General features: G+C 36.9%; 1 protein-coding gene across 10 annotated transcripts in view; it reads left to right on the top strand.

Moving 5' to 3' along the window:
- Positions 1-12,262, top strand: part of DNAI3 (dynein axonemal intermediate chain 3) — a 30,654-nt gene that overhangs the window by 15,045 nt on the left and 3,347 nt on the right. For 9 of the 10 annotated variants that reach the window (XR_015698918.1, XM_087732722.1, XM_087732719.1 and 6 more), the window contains 14 exons: positions 306-505; positions 792-908; positions 1,570-1,760; positions 2,666-2,790; positions 2,894-2,983; positions 3,425-3,514; positions 4,228-4,356; positions 6,368-6,441; positions 7,866-8,013; positions 8,766-8,853; positions 9,855-9,985; positions 10,748-10,811; positions 11,230-11,360; positions 12,050-12,254. Coding sequence is in view for 9 of the 10 variants with exons in the window: in XM_087732722.1 (XP_087588848.1) it covers positions 306-505; positions 792-908; positions 1,570-1,760; positions 2,666-2,790; positions 2,894-2,983; positions 3,425-3,514; positions 4,228-4,356; positions 6,368-6,441; positions 7,866-8,013; positions 8,766-8,853; positions 9,855-9,985; positions 10,748-10,811; positions 11,230-11,360; positions 12,050-12,254 (1,783 nt within the window). In the remaining variant the exon portion in view is untranslated. The remainder of the gene's footprint in view (positions 1-305; positions 506-791; positions 909-1,569; positions 1,761-2,665; positions 2,791-2,893; positions 2,984-3,424; positions 3,515-4,227; positions 4,357-6,367; positions 6,442-7,865; positions 8,014-8,765; positions 8,854-9,854; positions 9,986-10,747; positions 10,812-11,229; positions 11,361-12,049; positions 12,255-12,262) is intronic. The other variant, XM_087732727.1, reaches the window with a different exon arrangement.

Raw genomic sequence — 12,262 nt, forward strand, 5'->3', positions numbered from 1 at the left:
AAAGGTGCAGTTTTGATATTGCACGAATTACAAAATGTAATTCTCTTATCCTGCTAGCAGCAATCCAAAACATTACCTAAAGGCAACTTCTTGCTTTAGAAATACAGACCTGTCTGCTGTTAGATATGTAGGTTATTTATATGAGCACTTCAGGATTTCGAAATGCAGGAACGTAAGTAAACTCAGTACAGAAATCATCAGTAGAACAAATGCTACAATTATATGAATAATAACACTGCCAATTTACAGAACAAATTTTCCAAAAACTTCTTCCTCTGCTAACTACAGAAATATCTCTTTTCCAGATTAAGTACATGATTTCTCGAGTACGCAGGAAGTTTGGTGCACCAATTAAATTTACTGATAAGAATGCTTCACATGTAAAAGACAGTTACGTTGAATGCACACCCTATCAAGACAAAACTTTCAGTATTAAAATGCTTGAAAAAGATGTGGGCGTACAAATGGTTCCAAAAGTAAGAGAAGCTAGCACTCAGACAAAATGGTAAGTGTGAGAAAATATTTACCAGCTTATTTATGAAGCTATGCACTGTTTCTGATCTCAACTCGTTATGTAAATTAACTCAGCTCTTCTGGAATTACTCAGTTACAAATTGATTAAGAGAAGAGAATTGGATGCTCTACTTGCATCTTTCTTCTTTCATTCTTTTTCAAAGAGTTTCTAGAAAAACTCAATATACTTAAGCTTTTAATTTTACACATTACATGGGTTTCTGTCTTTGAAATTGTTTCTGTACTTACACACATTCAAATTTATTCCAATTGGTTAGGACCTATCCAAAAAATGCAGCCACGCAGTACTTTCCTAGACAGTTGTCAGATGAAGAGAAAGAAGAGAGTCTGTCATCTGAGAAGCTGAAAGAATTTCTTACATCAGTACATTTAAGGTAAAATTACTGCAGCAATACACATTAAAGGCTACCTGAAATAATATAGAATACAAGCAAGAACTCTTGTCTGAGTGGACCATTAGTCTGGTCAAATACTGACTGTTTTTGTTTGTTTCTATGTACTTTTTTTTCCTCTTGCTTATTATTTTAATATTAACAAATATTAGCTTAGTATTTGTTTCTGTGAAAATTAACATGAAGTCTATGCCATGTAAATATGAATGTTGGTTTAAATAGATATTAGAACTGTTAAAGTTGATAGTGCTATATCTTTTCGAACAAGCTGTGAAGCTGATCTTTCAAACACTGCTCACTCAAGCAGAGGCTTATGCAGAAGAGCAGAGGTGCTGTCCTACAGCCCTTAGTCATGGGACAAGTCCCAATTCCTGGCACCTTTCGCACACGAAGTGGACAATTGCACTGTACTTGATCCACACAGAACTAAATTCTTGGTACAATTAGTTATTTTTATTTAAATGGAAGAGGGTTCCCTTACAGTGATGCATCACTGAGCAATTAATACTTTCTTTTTTTTACTGCTGCGGTCATAATTTTGTGTAAAACAAAAGCTGCCTCTTTACAGAAATATTTGTGATTCTGTGACTGAATAGTCACATCTGGATTATTGAAAGTGTTAACTGTTCTTTTCACAAAACAGAATGGAAATTGCATTGCAGCAAAATGAAATTATGGATGCTTTTTTTGATGACTGGAAGGCCCTAACAGAAGATGAAAGCAGTTCTGGTGGCAAGCCAGATGTTTATCTTAAAGCATACCAATCATTTACAGATCTGCGCTATCTCAAGGACAGAAGTATTAGCTGCGTTTGCTGGCATCCAACCATTTATGGTAACGCGGTTAAAGTACTAATTTGAGACTTGAATGACATGTATTATGACAGCTATAAAATATGCATCTTTCATAAAATTATCGGCTTTTAAATTTAAAAACAAATCAAAACTGATTTAGTATGTCTGTCTGAATTGCTGATTTGAGATGAAGTGAAAAATGAGACAGATTCTTTGTAGAGTTCAGACAGGCCATGCAAAGCCCCTCACGCTAATGTCTAAGTGGAGCTCATAGGAAAGGGAAATTTCTCCCTTATGAGGCTCATTTAAGTGGGCTGCAACTGTGCCAGGTCCTTCTGGTGGCTCTGAATACCATGGCTCTTGTCCCCGTGGCTGGTTCTTGTAGTATGCCTAATACTTGTGAGGAATGTTACAGCCACAATGGGACATGGCTCTGCTGAGGGCCAGGGAGCATCACGAGGCACGCTAAATGTCTCCTCCTGCTCCCTGCCGTGGATTATTGCTCTACACAGCCAGGCTTAAAGGCACAATTACATTCTATATAAATGTCCTAGCTGCACAGCATACTAATAGCCAACACTGCAGCCTGCGGAGGAAATTAATTCAGCTACACAAGATTTGATTTCATGATGGGTGGCCAGGGCTATATGCCTGTCACATTATTTCAGGTGCAGTATTACACCATTAAGGAGTAGTAGCAAAAAAGTTGAATTTTATCCTGATGGTTAGGTTCTATGACTCATCGTTAAATAATTTTAAGCAACAAAAATAATTTTCTCAAAGTTGATCTGTAAAAAGAAAAATAGATACATGGTTGGGTCTCTTTTTGCTTTTTTTTTTTGCACTGTATTCAGAAGGTATAAATATAAGTCACTTAGAATAATTAACAGCATGTTGAAACTTGAATTGTCTCTTCTGAGAAAATTCGTTTTCTCTCTCAATCAGGGATTATAGCAGCGTCAGCAAGACAGCGGCTTTCTTATGAAGAGCAAGTTAACCTTTCTGATAAATCATTGCTGCAGCAGTCAGTAATACTTTTTTGGAGTTTTTTTGACCCTATCCACCCTCAGGTATTTAATCAGGACTTCTAAATATGCCAAGTGTTTAAATAACAAGAGAACAAACAATCAGTGTGACTGTATTTCTCAACTATTCTGTTTTTCTTCTTTCTAGTTAATGCTGGAGTGTCCTGAAGACATTTACTGCTTTCAGTTCAGTCCAAGTGATCCAAATATCATTGCTGGTGGCTGCATCAATGGACAGGTGTTAATTCTCTGTTTAAGAACAAAACTAGATATTTCTGTATTTTCTTACAGTATAAAAATATGGGTGAAGAGATGCACTCAAGATCCATAATAACACATAGTGTCGCAAGACAGATGTCACAGAGTGTCAGAAATTCTCTGATCCTGTACTGAAGTTATGCTTGGTTATTCCATAGCTAAGCCATTACTGTATGATGCTTCTTTGTAGTACTGATAATTAGGTCAAGGTGTTAAAACTCTCTTTTTTTGTGTTGAGACGAGTGTAGCCTTTCAACAGATTGCATCACACTGAAGAAGCAATACTTTAAAGACTTTAAAGTGCATAATGCAGAGAGTGAATTTCTTATTTTTCCCCAAACCTCCATGAATTGTATGTGAAAAAAATGCCTATTACTATAAAGGATGAAATAATTTGTAATATACTAATTTCTCATTGTAGGTTGTACTGTGGGATATTTCTCAACATGAAGAAAAGCTGCAAAATGCAAAAACTGTTGCTGATGGAATCGAGATAACAGCTGTTAACATGGTGAATGCTTCCATTCCAAATTTTTGCAGTACATCTATGTGTCTGTGGGGAAAAACGGGTGAAGATATCCTGACTCAAAACAGAGGAGGAGATAATCCTTGCAATGAGAGACTAGAAAGGATAAGAAACCTGATGAGTTCATGAAATAAACCTATTAACACAATATAATTTCTACCTGATTAATCCAGCTTAATGGCTTTACTGCATTTTGTGCAGACTTACACTTCGATAAGACTGTTCTTTAATGGGCACTAATATATACTCAGCTCTTGCCTTATGAAGCCTATCAAATACATATAGCATTTGTACAAACATTTGAATATAATACTGAAAATTATTCTGGAAGTTTATGGACAGAAAAAAGATAGCTTGGAAGATAAGAAGGAGATTTCAGTGGAAGGAGACTATAAAGGGGATAAGCACAAGAGAGACCTTAAGAGCAGAGGAGGAACTAATAACATAAGTGGATGTGTGTGTGCCTGTGGAGGCATGTTGGAATTCTTTTTAGAGCTTCATATCCAAAGGCCTGTTTTGATGTTTTCCTTTTTTTTTTTTTTCCAAAGGGAAGGTATTAGACCCCTAGAAAGTTCTATAAACTGATCTAAAATATGTGAAGAAGCATTAACAGTATGTAAAGTAACCTTTTTTCTTTGACAGGTCTACTATTGTATTTTGGAAATACACTAAGATATCTCTTTTTAAAACATTTCTAGCCATCACTTTTACAAGCCCAGCAGAGTAGCACAGAGCCACCTCTAGTGAAATACTGTGCAGTCTCTTCCATACAGTATAGTCATAAAAAACCAGTAACAGATATACATTGGCTGCCAGGTTATTTTGAGGTGAGTTTAAAAATTCACTTTTCTTCTTTTTATTGTTTTTCTAATCTACTACCTCAGAAATCATAGTGTAAACTCAAGATAAAATATTAAAGATTTGATTATTTGTAATAGCCTTCATTATTTCTCACTGTGTTTTCTAAATATTAAATAATCTGGTGCCATGTGTCCTGTTCATTGTGCTTTACAACTGTGCTGTGTTCTCAAATCTGATATGAGTCTGCTCATACTGGAAAAAATTTCTGTAGCTTTACTGAAAATTATAATTCAAAATTGTAATAAGCCTTCCATATCTAAAATAAGTTGAATTCCTACTATGAGCAATCTAGCTTGCCACCAAGAATTCAGAGAAATAATTTCAATTACCTAAATATGTAGGCACCCAAGAATGGTGTTATTGTAGTTACCTTAATTCTTCTAGGTGCTGCCTGTGTATTCAAAACTTACATTCTCTGTGATGGTTTTAAAGCTCCATAGTACTTAGGGTCTATGTAGTTAAAGGGTCCAGCACTATTACAGGAGTATCGGATGCTCATTTACTATCAAAGTACTGCGAATGGTTGCCCAAATCAATTTGAAATGCAAATGTAGTCAAATGCAAAATAATGACAGTGGAAAAGCAGGTCAAGAGGAAGAAAACTGAGATCTTTAAAAGGTTTATGCAAATTAATATATCAATAATTTTTGAAAACAAATTTTTAAGACTTCATAGATACTGCAGTCCTTAGCAACATTACCAGAAAAGTGAGGAAAAGGGTGTACCTATATCATAAAAAGAAAGCTGATACAACTGTTCATTATTAAATTATGCTACAGTATTACCCATGGATACTAATTGGTACCAAACGTAAAACATGAAGAAAGGGATTGGATAGCAGAATGCTGTTGTGGTTTTTGTTGTTTGGGTGGGGTTTTTTTTTTTGCCAAGGTTTAGGCTCAGAAAGCTGTTTTCATGTTCACCTGGGGTAACAGATACGGGAAACCCATGCTTGATAAATAACACTGACAAAGGAATCACTTTGTCAATATTTAGCAAAATGTCCTGGGACATACTCTTTGTTATATAAATACGGAGTGTGTGTCAGCCTTTGCACAGCATTGCAGTTTTTATGGCACAGTTCCTAAAATCAGCAGTTTACTATTACATATCAATGGAAAAGTATTCAAAGTTATATCCAGAACCTAATTCAGCTTTGCATGGTTGTAAGACTACCATTTTGACTCCAGGTAGGAAACTCATGAATGAAAATAAGAGTAGGATTTGGCCTAAAAAAAAAAAAAAAAAAGTGTAGCTGAAACTTTGCCGCATGGTAGATAAGTACAGTTTTAGCCAACATAGATATGTTTTGCATATACTGGAAATTATATTTGATCAGGGCATGGCCTATAATCAGTTGTTCTCCCCCAACACCTTTTCTTTATTTTTCTGAATAACTGAAAATAAATTTGGTATAAAACAGTGACTACTTGGTAAATGATAAGTACTATAAAACCTGCAGAACCTCACATACACAAACTAAACTATTAATAATTAACATTTGAAGGCACCACTACCATCCCATAGTGTGGTCTAGCTGACTGAGAATTTAAGAGAGATGACCCATAGTGTAAACTTGGCAAAGAGATATCACTCCCACTACGCTTAACTGTTTGAGATACGTTTCTCAATGATTTGCTCTTTGGTTGAGCTGGATAAAAAAAGTTAAACGTGGCAACCTAAGGAGGGCCTGACTTGCAGTAGTAGCAGCAAGTATTTATCCTGCTGACTTAATTTAGAATTTTAGGCGTTTAGCAGGCAAAGCTGGTATCAGTTCACTTGAAGTACATTTGTAAAATAGCTTAATTTTATAACTACAAGTTAAGAAGTCCTGATTTTCAAACTTTACCCAAGCAGAAACAGTGACTTAATTTCTAGAAGCCCATTTGATGTGTTGAAGTACTTTTACTTAGCAGAGTATAATTTTTGCATCTCATCCTCTTCTCCCCTTGTAATTATTATTACTGTTATTTTTAGGACAACCAAATGGGTGCTACTTTTGAAAACAGAGCTGAAACTTGCGTGCAGCTTGTAACCTGCTCCCCTGATTGGTACATACAATACATACTCTACAAGATGTCTTCCAGTTTCCTTTGGAAAGCTTTATGGAGCATACTCCATGATTTAACTAGCACACTTCTGGATTCCTATCAGCCTATCCTGAATAGCTGAAATTCTGTATGCAGAAGACAAGCGCATCAAGTTCTTGGCCAGTTAAGCCCTTTACAGTAACGGCATTAAGTGTTCGTTAACTGAAAAACCTCACATGTATACATTTATATTCTGTGTTTACCTTAAGAAGAGTGTTGATCACACATGCATTGGCCTGGAGAGCCACACCCCCACCCTTACACTGATTATGTGACTGACACAAAAAGCTGTTAAAGATTTTGAGGCCACAGAAATACTGTAAACTATATTTAAACTTGGAGATTTAGCTTGCAAAATTATTCTGTATGAATCTCCTCTTTTGTGGGCTAAATAGTCATGATGGTTATGACCAAATATTACCCTGTGTGAAAGACTGGCAAGAGGGCAGAATGCAAAAAGTGGAAATACATGTTTAGCTTTCATGATGCTAAAAGGCTTAAGGCTTCAAGGCTGCATGGCTGGGCTCAATCATGTATTTGCCATGAAAAGGAGGACAGAGAGAACAAAACTTGGTAATGATAAAAAGTTATTTTCCCTAATCAAATACAAAGACTTCAAAGAATTAAGTTAGAAGAATGACTGTAAATACAACTGCTAATAAGTTTGCAGTATAATGCAAGTAATGCACGAGGAAGAAATAATTTAAACTACTCACACACCAGGGCTCCAAATTAAAAAGTATTCACCTGAAGTAAGAGCAGGGAAGTCCCTGTAATGTCATCCTTGAAGAGCATGGGTCTCTGAGCAACTCCTGTTAGAAAAGGGAAAGAGATGTCACCAATGAGGAAAATTATCATCGTCTGTATCAAATCTGTGCAGGAATGGCCAGAGTAGAGCAACAGGAGCAATCAGAGGGCTGAAAACTCCAATGAGATGACAGATTCAAGTGAGCAGGACCATTTGCCTTGAATGTCAGCAAATAAATTGGTACACACAAGAATTGGGAATGAGGTTTGATTTGGATTACTAGATTACCTGCTACAGGGTTCTGTCCAGTTCTCTCAGCCTCCAGGAATTTTACGCAGGTAGTGCCAGTAACTTCACCCAGTAACTTTCCATAAGCAAACTGTATGAATGCTCTCTAGCTGCTTTGGTATAGTTAACAACTGATGAAACAGTGAATAACAGAATATATGCTATCATTTACAAAAGAAGCAATTAAGTATCTAGCATTTGTCTGCCTTTCAGAGTCTCTATTGCTATGTAAAGTTTGAAGATGAAAGGCTAAAAAAAAGAAAAAAAACAACCAACTTTAAAATGTGTGGAAAACTGCATCTGACTTTGAAACAAAACCAGGGAATAATATTATACAATCATTTTTCAGCTCAATCTTATTTTGGGATATTCCAGCCACCAAACTTCCTGAACAGCCTTCATCTGAGGAAGTAAAAGAGAAGGAAATTTTTTATATGCCGGCTGATGTTCCAGATACTTTTAAGCATCTAGATCTCTGCTGGAAACCTCTCATAAAGGTACTGTACACAAATATAGAATAGAAGGATCAAGCCAAACTGCAGATATAGCCAGAACTTCCATAGGAATGTATTCTTTTTCTCCCCAACTCTTTAATTTTTCCACAAAATTGTGTTTTCCTTGTGAATTTCCTTCTGATTATGAAATGAGAGACTTCAATGTTCCTCTGAAACTTCAATAAAACACATGACTGCTTCTTAAAAACTGCAGTAGGTGCAAAAGTAGTTGTATTAATAGTGTATGTTGCTGGCAGCCTTTTCACCCACTATGCTGTCTGTCTCAGTGGGTCCCAAACTGTGAAACATGGTGATGGTCAACAGAACCATAATTACTGGCAACCCGACAGTCAGTCTGATGAAAATGGTTGAGCTGTTTGTGAAAAAAAGGAGGATGAAAATAATGTTAGGTAAAAAAAAAAAAAAAAAAAAAAAAAAAAAAAGTAATTTTGGACCTGCTGATCTGTGCTGCTCAGAATAGCTGCAGCTGGTACAGTTGTTGAACAAGCATGACCACTGGAGCTGTTTTTTTGCGAGAAACATGGCAAAATCCTTACAGGGAAAAGGATCACACAAGAGAAACCACAGGTTTGCATTTTCTCTGTGCTTGCATGTGAGGCAGCAAATACTGTTCATAGAGTATTACAAACACACTGCAAACTGAAAAGACCTGCTCCATTACAGCAGAAAGTCATTTAGTCTTGTACCTCAAAGATCTGACAAAATGAGTTAGCAAATGCATTTTTTCTGAACAGATAAACCTGTGCGAAAGTGATACCAACACAGAGTACTGTCCCGTCAGAATTAGTTTAAGGGAACTACATTATCATTACAAAACCTCAGGTAATATTTTTATTACACCTTATTGGGGAAAATGTTTTTTAATAAGCTTATATTTCAGTATATAGCTAAGGAAAGCTGAGCAACAAAATGTTGTATAGCTAAATACATCTGGGGAAAAAAGATTTCAGAGATATACTGGTATTCAAAGCGTGACATACACGCACTGACTACAAAGATATATATGTGTATTGAAAACAAAAGGAGCCGTTCTGTATCCACAGTAACTCTGCCAGGTTTCACTTCATAGCCCATGCAAGTCTCCCACTCAGTCTCTTTATCACCGAAACAGTATGTTCTTTTCAGCCCTTACAGAATTCTATTTTTAGAAAAATAATCCTGGAGTAACAGTATATATTGTAGGTATTTCTGTAGTGCTGTGGATAGAGGTGTCACCCTTCACTGCAGAATGTGAAGTTAGCACTTCACATTCCTTAGCAGATCAGTTCTTATTATGGTACTTTGTGGTAAGGACATACTACTAATCCCTCTGTAAAGCTGCCAAGCTGACACACAGGTAGCCCAAGAGTTGGACTACCCGAGAGAGTGACTGCAAACCACACCAGAAAATGCCTTTCTGGCAGTTGAGCTGCTGTGGCATAGCTGCTGCAGTGCACGCTGTCACACCACGGGCTGCAGGAGGCAGGTTGTGCCATTCCCCGGCGCAGAAATGTTAGCTCCTGGTTGCAGCAGCTAAGGGGGATGCATAAGGGCAGCTCCCATGGAGACAGTGATGCTGTGCAAAACTGATGAAAGAACAGGATGGTGTTACCCTAAGGAGTTGTCTGGATACGGGAAGCACTGACTTCAGAGCAGCTGCAGCAACGAGAAGACTCCCCCAGGAAACAGTTAACCTGCAAAACTGCTGCTTTACTTGGCAGTCTTTCTTCATCTCTCCTCTTGAAATTCCCCTTATCTGTGAACTACCTTTATAAGACGAAGGATCTGCTTGGTCTGATAAATTCCAGTGTATAACAAATAGATGTATGCATACTGCTTCCCAGAGAAAGTGGAATCTCTGAACACACTAGAAGTACCTGCCAAAGAGAGCCCATATGCAGAGATGAGTAGTCCTTCAAGCAAAAAGCTGCGAGTGCTAGAGAATATCTCCACCGACTTTTTTGTGGGAACTGAAGTAAGTGAAAATAGTAGATTACTAATGAAAATATTAATCCAAGATATCCAAAAGACTGAACAATTAAATAATAGAGTTTTCACAAATGTATGGACTTGCATGTTTTCTTCAGGTGTTAACTAAAAAGATCTTTCTGGATGTGCCACATTCCCATTTCAATGCATTTAGCTACATGCTTAAAATAATAATAAAACCCCAATATTTGGTAGACTATGAACCCTTACTTGAAGGGCAGAATTAGAAGACATTTCCACAGTACGCTGAACTTTACCTGCCATCAGGAGCCAAACAGTATTTCCTTATTCCAGAACCGATAAGATTAGTAATATTTTTTTAGTGTTTCCCCAAATGTCAGGTGAAAATGCTTATACTACAGTTTCCCCCACAACTTATTTCTACTTTAGGAAGTCCCAGCTATTCGTAGCTCTCTACCTACCCTATGTATCTAAAATTCCAAAATCTTTCCCAGTTTTGAGTTCATGTGGAAATGAAAATTCGGCCTCTAGCTACCTTTTTGCTTCCAGTCACCTTTTTCCCTTTTTACTGGAGCAAAGCATGAACTGTAAAAATCAAGCACCTAATTCTGCAGGAAGGACTGCCTACATACATCATGGTAAGTAAGCTGTTTTGGCAATACATAACTGAAAAATAGTGATCCAAAATTTTAGTGTTTTTTCAGTCATTGGCTGCAAACTTTCATTTTAATTTACTCGGAACATATTTAACATTAAATCCATTTACTTGTTTTTTCTGGCATCACAGGATGGAGAAATTGTTTATTCCGACTGGAAAATGGAAGTCAATAGTGACTCGGCAAAACCAGTTCGTAAGTTCAAGTTTCTCAATACCTGTTTAAACCTTAATATATTGCTAACTTTAAAACATTTGCACCTATACTGTCTTTTTAAGGTTCTTGCTCATCTGCTATAATAGTCTGTCTCACTGATGACACCAGGATTTACCAGTATGCCCTCAAAAGTGCAAGCAGTTTAGCTGTCATGACAGAATAGCAAAAGCCCTCTCCAGTATCACAGGTGCATCGCTATGTACCTATTGGCACAAATCATGGAAGTAACTAGATTCGCGGCAAGTCCAATTCCTGTACCTTGTGAGCAAAAAAGTGAGGCTAGTGTCTTTGAAGCCTGTGCTGGATTCTGCACTCTTGTTTCCCCCTGCATAACTCCCATTGTGAAGATGATCACTAAAGCACTAGTTACAAGCAACTGCCTTTTTCATTCCATTAGGTCAGAAGCAAATTCAGAAATACATCATCCACACTGACGCTATCAACACTCTCCAGAGATCTCCAGTTTTTAAAGACATTGTTCTAAGCATTGGAGGCCGGAATTTTGCCATTTGGAAAGAAGGGGTTACAGTAAGTTACTTTAACACAGCTGTAACATAATTGATAGATATGCAAGACAGAACTATAATAGCCTCAGAATCTGTATTTTCAGAAACATTTGTAAGTCACAAAGCTTCATGGTTTAGAAATAAATTGGATATAAGAAGAGCTCTTCCTTTTTCTTCTCATCAGAAAACTATTTTAGAATTAGCTTTGTAAACTTGCCTTTTACAGAAAAAAAATGAAGTGATCTTCTTCAATTCCAACCTTGTAAAAACTGTAGCTTCTCAACAAATTATTTCTGCTGCTAGGGCAACCAAAGAAAAGGCAATGTCTGCTAAACAGGTCTGAAGAACTCATATTTAGGATGCAGTCTTTTCATCATCTTAAGACAAAGAAATGTGGGGGTTTTTACAGTTCCTTCTCTCATGTAGGAATCCAGATTAGCTGCACCTGGCAAAATCTCAAGACCTGCGATTTTAACAGCAGATAGACAGATTACCTTAATAGACTGGAAGCGAGATACCAGGTTTTTTACTTCCCCACAATTCTCCTCTTTATCTACAGAAGGTGATACCAAGTTTGCCATTGATATAATTTTTGTAATAGGATCATTTAAATTGTGAATGTTCTTAAATGATAGGAAATTTGAAGTAGTGAAGGGATAGTACTGCTTGATTGTTGGGTCTACCTTTTATTTGTTTTCAAAAAAAATTAAGAACGGAGCGATCCTTCAGTCGAGCTGCGCTGCAGGAAGATACACTGCGGGACAATGGTCCTTAACAAGATCAGGAGTTTTCTTCATTGGCAGAGACGATGGAAATATAGATATTTGGGACTTACTGAAGAAAACTCATGAGCCATCTCATTTCCAGAACATCTCCGAATCAATGATCACTTTCATCAGCCCCTGGACTGCCTCACGTATGTTG

The sequence above is a fragment of the Nipponia nippon genome, unplaced genomic scaffold (assembly GCF_047370975.1).
Source record: "Nipponia nippon isolate SJK-2023a ecotype South Korea unplaced genomic scaffold, ASM4737097v1 scaffold_5, whole genome shotgun sequence".
Taxonomy (NCBI): Eukaryota; Metazoa; Chordata; class Aves; order Pelecaniformes; family Threskiornithidae; genus Nipponia; species Nipponia nippon.